This window comes from Procambarus clarkii, chromosome 30 (assembly GCF_040958095.1).
Source record: "Procambarus clarkii isolate CNS0578487 chromosome 30, FALCON_Pclarkii_2.0, whole genome shotgun sequence".
In the NCBI taxonomy this organism is placed as follows: domain Eukaryota; kingdom Metazoa; phylum Arthropoda; class Malacostraca; order Decapoda; family Cambaridae; genus Procambarus; species Procambarus clarkii.
The window spans coordinates 2004346-2012168 of record NC_091179.1 but is presented as its reverse complement, the minus strand read 5'-3'; the positions used below and the strand labels follow the sequence as shown (position 1 = coordinate 2012168).

General features: G+C 52.4%; 1 protein-coding gene across 1 annotated transcript in view; it reads right to left on the bottom strand.

The window, feature by feature from the left end:
• Positions 1-1337: 1337 nt before the first annotated feature.
• The window catches only part of LOC138369827 (SUMO-interacting motif-containing protein 1-like), an 8966-nt gene continuing 2480 nt past the window's right edge, over positions 1338-7823 (bottom strand). The window contains exons 2-3 of the mRNA XM_069333568.1: positions 2695-3366; positions 1338-1798 (exon numbers count right to left, since the gene is read on the bottom strand). Coding sequence (XP_069189669.1) covers positions 1338-1798; positions 2695-3366 — 1133 coding nt within the window. The remainder of the gene's footprint in view (positions 1799-2694; positions 3367-7823) is intronic.

The following is a 7823-nucleotide window of genomic DNA, read 5'->3' as shown; positions in this document are numbered from 1 at the left end:
TCTGGAGCCTGGAGCCTGGAGTCTGAAGCCTGAAGCCTAGAACCTGGAGCTTGGAGTCTGGAGCCTGGAGTCTGGAGCCTGGAGTCTGAAGCCTGGAGCCTGGAGCCTGGAGCCTGAAGCCTGGAGCCTGGAGTCTAAAGCCTGGAGCCTGGAGTCTGGAGCCTGGAGCCTGGAGCCTGGAGCCTGGAGTCTGAAGCCTGGAGCCTGGAGCCTGAAGCCTGGAGCCTGGAGTCTGAAGCCTGGAGCCTGGAGTCTGGAGCCTGGAGCCTGGAGTCTGAAGCTTGAAGCCTATAACCTGGAGCCTGGAATCTGGAGCCTGGAGCCTGGAGTCTGGAGCCGGGAGCCTAGAGTCTGGACCCTTGAGCCTGGAACCTAGAGACTGGAGCCTGAGCCTGATGCCGGGAGACTGGAGTCTGGAGTCTGGAGCCTAGAGACAGGAGCCTGAAGCCGGGAGGCTGGAACCCAGAACCTGAAGCCTGAAGCCTAGAGCCTGGAGTCTGGAACCTAGAGCCTAGAGCCTGGAGTTTGTAGTCTGGAGCCTGGAGCCTGGAGCCTGGAGCCGGTACCCTGGAGCCTAGAGTCTAGAAACTGGAGTCTGGAGCCTGGAGACAGGAGCCTGGAGCCTGGAGTCTCGAGCCTGGAGCATGGAATCTAGAGCCTGGAGTATGGAGCCTGGAGCCTGGAGTCTGGAGGCTGCAGGAGGCTGCAGGAGGCTGGAGCCTAGCGCCTGGAGTCTGTAGACCGGAGCCGGGAGCCTAGAGCCTGGAGCCTTGAGCTTTGAGCCTATAGACCCTGGAGCCTGGAGCCTAGAGCCTATAGCCTGGAGCCTAGAGCCTATAGCCTGGAGCCTAGAGCCTGGAGCCTAGAGCGTGGAGTGTGAAGCCCGAAGCCTAGAGCCTGGAACCTGGAGCCTGGAGTCTAAAGCCTGGAGTTTGGAGCCTGGAGCCTTGAGTTTGGATCCTGGAGTCTGGAGCCTTGAGTTTGGATCCTGGAGCCTGGAGCCTGGACCCTGGAGCCTAGAGTCTGGAGTCTGGAGTCTGGAGGCTGGAGGCTGAAGCCTGTAAAGTCTGGAGTCTGGAGCCTGGAGCCTGGAGCCTAGAGCCGAGAGCCTGGAGTCTGAAACCTGCATGGAGCCTGGAGTCTGGACTCTGGTGCCTGGAGTCTGGAGCCTGGTGACTGGAGCCTGGAGCCTGATGCCAGGAGGCTGGAACCAGGAGCCTGAAGCCTAGAGCCTGGAGCTTGGAGCCTGGATTCTGAAGACTGGAGCCTGGAGCCTGGAGCCTGGAGCCTGGAGTCTGGAGCCTGGAGCCTGGAGCCTGGAGCCTGGAGCCTAGAGCCTAGCGTCTGAAACTTAGAGCCTGTAGCCTGGAGTCTGGAGCCTGGAGCCTGGAGCCTGGAGTCTGAAGCCTAGAGCCTGGCGCCTGGAGTCTGGAGCCTGGAGCCTGGATCCTGGAGCCTTGATTCTGAAGCCTGGAGCCTGGATTCTGAATCCTGGAGTCTGGAGCCTGGAGTCTGAATCCTGGAGTCTGAAGCCTGGAGTCTGGAGCCTGGAGACTGGAGCCTGGAGCCTGGAGTCTGGAGCCTAGAGCCTGGAGTCTGGAGACTGGAGCCTGGAGTCTGGACTCTGGAGCCTGGAGTCTGGAGCCTGGAGACTGAATCCTGGAGTCTGGAGTCTGGAGCCTAGAGTCTGGACCCTTGAGCCTGGAACCTAGAGACTGGAGCCTGAGCCTGATGCCGGGAGCCTGGAGTCTGGAGTCTGGAGTCTGGAGCCTAGAGACAGGAGCCTGAAGCCGGGAGGCTGGAACCCAGAACCTTAAGCCTGAAGCCTAGAGCCTGGAGTCTGGAACCTAGAGCCTAGAGCATGGAGTTTGTAGTCTGGAGCCTGGAGCCTGGAGCCGGTACCCTGGAGCCTAGAGTCTAGAAACTGGAGTCTGGACCCTGGAGACAGGAGCGTGGAGCCTGGAGTCTGGAGTCTCGAGCCTGGAGCATGGAATCTAGAGCCTGGAGTATGGAGCCTGGAGCCTGGAGTCTGGAGTCTGGAGGCTGCAGGAGGCTGGAGCCTAGCGCCTGGAGTCTGTAGACCGGAGCCGGGAGCCTAGAGCCTGGAGCCTTGAGCCTATAGACCCTGGAGCCTGGAGCCTGGAGCCTGGAGCCTGGAGCCTAGAGCCTATAGCCTGGAGCCTAGAGCCTATAGCCTGGAGCCTAGAGCCTGGAGCCTAGAGCCTGGAGTGTGAAGCCCGAAGCCTAGAGCCTGGAACCTGGAGCCTGGAGCCTGGAGTCTAAAGCCTGGAGTTTGGAGCCTGGAGCCTTGAGTTTGGATTCTGGAGTCTGGAGCCTTGAGTTTGGATCCTGGAGCCTGGACCCTGGAGCCTAGAGTCGGGAGTCAGGAGTCTGGAGTCTGGAGTCTGGAGGCTGGAGGCTGAAGCCTGTAAAGTCTGGAGTCTGGAGCCTGGAGCCTAGAGCCGAGAGCCTGGAGTCTGAAACCTGGAGCCTGGAGTCTGGACTCTGGTGCCTGGAGTCTGGAGCCTGGTGACTGGAGCCTGGAGCCTGATGCCAGGAGGCTGGAACCAGGAGCCTGAAGCCTAGAGCCTGGAGCTTGGAGCCTGGAGTCTGAAGCCTGGAGCCTGGAGTCTGGAGCCTGGAGCCTGGAGCCTGGAGCCTAGAGCCTAGCGTCTGAAACTTAGAGCCTGTAGCCTGGAGTCTGGAGCCTGGAGCCTGGAGTCTGAAGCCTAGAGCCTGGCGCCTGGAGTCTGGAGCCTGGAGCCTGAAGCCTGGATCCTGGAGCCTTGATTCTGAAGCCTGGAGCCTGGATTCTGAATCCTGGAGTCTGGAGCCTGGAGTCTGAATCCTGGAGTCTGGAGCCTGGAGTCTGGAGCCTGGAGACTGGAGCCTGGAGCCTGGAGTCTGAAGCCTGGAGCCTGGAGCCTGGAGTCTGGAGCCTAGAGCCTGGAGTCTGGAGACTGGAGCCTGGAGCCAGGAGCCTGGAGTCTGAATCCTGGAGTCTGGACTCTGGAGCCTGGAGTCTGGAGCCTGGAGACTGGAGCCTGAAGCCTGGAGCCTGGAGTCTGGAGCCTAGAGCCTGGAGTCTGGAGCCTGGAGTCTGGAGCCTAGAGCCTGGATTCTGATGCCTGGAGTCTGGAGTCGGAAGCCTGGACTCTGGAGCCTGGAGTCTGGAGTCTGGAGACTGGAGCCTGGAGCCAGGATCCTGGAGCCTGGAGTCTGAAGCCTGGAACCGGGAGCCTGAAGTCTGGAGCCAGGAGCGTGGAGTCCAGAGTCTAGAGCCTGGAACCTGGAGTCTGGAGCCTAGAGACTGGAGTTTGGAGCCTCGAGCCTCGAGCCGGGAGGCTGAAGTCTGGAGCCGGGAGGCTGGAACCAGGAACCTGAAGCCTGAAGCCTAGAGCCCAAATTCTGGAGCCTGGAGCCTAGAGACTGGAGCCTGGAGCCTCGAGCTGGGAGGCTGAAGTTTGGAGCCGGGAGGCTGGAACCAGGAACCTGAAGCCTGAAGCCTAGAGCCCGAAGTCTGGAGCCTGGAGCCTGGAGTCTAGAGCCTGGAGTTTGGAGTCTGGAGCCAGGAGCCTGGTAGTGTGTCATGTTGTTGTGATGTCTGGTAGTGTGACATGTTGTCATGATGCCTGGTAGTGTGTCATGTGTTCGTGACGTCTGATAGTGTGTCATGTGCCCGTGATGCTTGGTAATGTGTCATATTGTCGTGATGCCTGGTAGTTCGTCATATTGTCGTGATGATTTGGAGTGTGTCATGTGTTCGTGATGCCTGGTAGTGTGTTATGTTGTCCAGATGCCTAGAAGCGTGTTATGTTGTCGTGATGCCTGGTAGGTCGTCATATTGTCGTGATGCTTGGTAGTATGTCATGTTTTCGTTGTGCCTGGCAGTGTGACATGTTGTCATAATGCCTGGTAGTGTGTCATTTTGTTGTGATGCCTGGTAGTGTATCATGTGGTCGTGATGCCTGGTAATGTGTCATATTGTCGTGATGCCTGGTTGTTTGTCATATTGTCGTGATGACTGGTAGTGTGTCATGTGTGAGTGATGCCTGGTAGTGTGTCATGCTGTCGTGATGCCTGGTAGTGTGTCATGTTGTCGTGATGCCTGGTAGTGTGTCATGTTGTCGTGATGCCTGGTAATGTGTCATATTGTCGTGATGCCTGGTAGTGTGTCATGTTGTCGTGATGCCTGGTAATGTGTCATATTATTGTCGTGATGCCTTGTTGTTTGTCATACTGTCGTAATGCCTGTAAGTGTGTCATGTGTTAGTGATGCCTGGTAGTGTGTTATGTTGCGGTGATGTCTGGTAGTGTGACATGTTGTCGTGATGCCTGGTAATGTGTCATATTGTCGTGATGCCTGGTAGTGTGTCATGTTGTCGTGATGCCTGGTAATGTGTCATGTGTGAGTGATGCCTGGTAGTGTGTCATGTTGTCGTGATGCCTGGTAGTGTGTCATGTTGTCGTGATGCCTGGTAGTGTGTCATGTTGTCGTGATGACTGGTAGTGTGTCATGTTGTCGTGATGCCTGGTAGTGTGTCATGTTGTCGTGATGCCTGGTAGTGTGTCATGTGTGAGTGATGCCTGGTAGTGTGTCATGTTGTCGTGATGCCTGGTAGTGTGTCATGTTGTCGTGATGCCTGGTAGTGTGTCATGTGTGAGTGATGCCTGGTAGTGTGTCATGTTGTCGTGATGCCTGGTAGTGTGTCATGTTGTCGTGATGACTGGTAGTGTGTCATGTTGTCGTGATGCCTGGTAGTGTGTCATGTGTGAGTGATGCCTGGTAGTTTGACATTTTTCGTGATGCCTGGTAGTGTGTCGTATTTTTGTGATGTCTGGTAGTGTGAGATGTTGTCGTGATGCCCGATCGTGTGTCATGTGTTCGTGAAGTCTGGTAGTGTGTCATGTGCCCGTGATGGCTGGTATTGTGTCATATTGTCGTGATGTCTGGTAGTTTGTTATGTTGTCGTGGTGCCTGGAAGTTTGTCATGTTTTCGTGATACCTGGTAGTGTGACATGTTGTCGTGATGCCTGGTAGTGTGTCATGTTTTCGTGATGCCTGGTAGTGTGTTATGTAGTCGTGATGTCTGGTAGTGTCTCATGTTGTCGTGATGTCTGGTAGTGTGTCATGTGGTCGTGATGCCTGGTAGTGTGTTATGTAGTCGTGATGCCTGGTAGTGATTTATGTTGTCATGATGCCTGGTAGTGATTTATGTTGTCATGATGCCTGGTAATGTGTCATATTGTCATGATGCCTGGTAGTGTTTCATGTGGTTGTGAGGCCTGGTAGTGTGTCATGTGGTCGTGATGCCTAGTTGTGTCTTATGTTTTCGTGATGCCTGGTAGTTTGTCATATTGTCGTGATGCCTGGTAGTGTGTTGTGTTATGTTGTCGTGATGACTGGTAGTGTGTTATGTTGTCGTGATGACTGGTAGTGTGTTATGTTGTCGTGATGACTGGTAGTGTGTTATGTTGTCGTGATGACTGGTAGTGTGTTATGTTGTCGTGATGCCTGGTAGTGTGTTATGTTGTCGTGATGCTTGCGTGTTTTTCAGATTTTAGCAATGCCTGGAAGTGTGTCATGTGTTAGTGATACCTGGTAGTGTGTCATGCGTTAGTGATGCCTGGTAGTGGGTCATGTTGTTGTGATGTTTGGTAGTGTGTCATGTGGGCGTGATGCTTAGTAATGTGTCTTATTGTTGTGATGCCTGGCAGTGTGTCATATTGTTGTGATGCCTGGTAGTGTGTTATGCTGCCATGATGTCTGGTAGTGTGTCTTATTGTTGTGATGCCTGGTAGTGTGACATGTTGTCATGATGACTGGTAGTGTTTCATGTTGTCGTGATGCCTGGTAGTGTGTCATGTGTTCGTGATGCCTGGTTGTGTGTTATGTTGTCGTGATGTCTGGTAGTTTGTCATATTGTCGTGATGCCTGGTAGTGTGTCATGTTGTCAAGATACCTGGTAGTATGTTACGTTGTCGTGATGCCTGGTAGTGTGTTATGTTGTCGTGATGTCTGGTAGTTTGTCATATTGTCGTGATGCCTGGTAGTGTGTCATGTTGTCAAGATACCTGGTAGTATGTTACGTTGTCGTGATGCCTGGTTGTTTGTTATGTTGTCGTGATGCCTGGTAGTGTGTTATGTTGTCGGGATGCCTGGTAGTGCGTTTTGTTGTTGTGTTGCCTGGTAGTGTGTTATGTTTTCGTAATGTCTGGTAGTGTGACATGTTGTCGTGATGCCTGGTAGTAAGTCATGTTGTCGTGACGCCTTGTAGTGTGTTATGTTGTCGTGATGCCTGGTAGTGTGTTTTGTTGTTGTGATTCCTGGTAGTGTGTTATGTTTTCGTGATGTCTAGTAGTGAGTCAGGTTGTCGTGATGCCTGGTTAAGTTATGTTATGTTATGTTGTCGTGAGGCCTGGTAATGGTTTATGTTGTCGTGATGTCTGGTTGTTTGTCATATTGTCGAAATGCCTGGTACTGTGTTATGCATTCGTGATGCCTGGTAGTGTTTTATGTTGTCGTGATGCCTGGTAGTGTGTCATGTGTTAGTGATGCCTGGTAGTGTGTCATGTGTTAGTGATGCCTGGTAGTGTGCCATGTTGTTGTGATGTCTAAAAGTGATACATGTTGTCGTGATTCCTGGTAGTGAGTTATGTTGTCGTGAGGCCTGGTAGTGTGTTATATTGTCGTGATGCATCGTAGTGTATCACGTGGTCGTGATGCCTGGTAATGTCATGTTGTCCTGATGTATGGTAGTGTGTTATATTGTTGTGAGTCCTGGTAGTTTGTTATGTTATCGTAATGCCTGGTAGTGTGTCATGTTGTCGTGATGCCTGGTAGGGTGTCATGTTGTCGTGGTGCTTGGTAGTTTGTCATATTGTCGTGATGCCTGGTAGTGTGTTATGTTGTCAAGATGCCTGGTAGTGTGTTATGTTTTCGTGATCCCTTGTAGTGTGTCATGAGTTGGTGGTGCCAGGTAATGTGTCATATTGTCATGATGCCTTGTAGTGTGTCATGTGGCTGTGAGGCCTGATAGTGTGTCATGTGGTCGTGATGCCGAGTTGTGTCTTGTGTTGTCGTGATGCCTGGTAGTGTGTTATGTTGTCGTGATGGAAGGTTGTTTGTAATATTGTAGTAATGCCTGGAAGTGTGTCATGTGCTAGTGATGCCTGGTAGTGTATCATGTGTTAGTGATGCCTGGTAGTGTGTCATATTGTTGTGATACCTGGTAGTGTGTCACATTGTTGTGATGCCTGGTAGTGTGTTATGTTGCCGTGATGCCTGGTAGTGTGTCATGTTGTTTTGATGCCTAGTAGTGTGTCATATTGTCGTGATGCCTGGTAGTGTGTTATGCTGTCAAGATACCTGGTAGTGAGTCATGTTGTCATGATGCCTGGAAGTTTGTCATATTGTCTTGATGCCTGGTACTGTGTTATGTTGTCGTGATGCCTGGTACTGTGTTATGTTGTCGTGATGCCTGGTAGTTTGTCATATTGTCGTGATGCCTGGTAGTGTGTCATGTGTTAATGATGCCTGGTAGTGTATCATGTTGTTGTGATGTCTGAAAGTGTAACATGTTGTCATAATGCCTGGTAGTGTGTTATGTTGTCGTGATGCCTGGTTGTGTGTGATGTTGTCGTGATGCCTGGTAGTTTGTTATATTGTCCTGATGCCTGGTAGTGTGTTATTTTTTCGTGATGCCTGGTAGTGTGTTATGTAGTAGTGATGTTTGGTAGTTTGTCATATTGTCGTGAGGCTTGGTAGTGTGTTATGTGGTCGTGATGCCTGGTTGTGTGTTATGATATCGTGATGCCTGGTA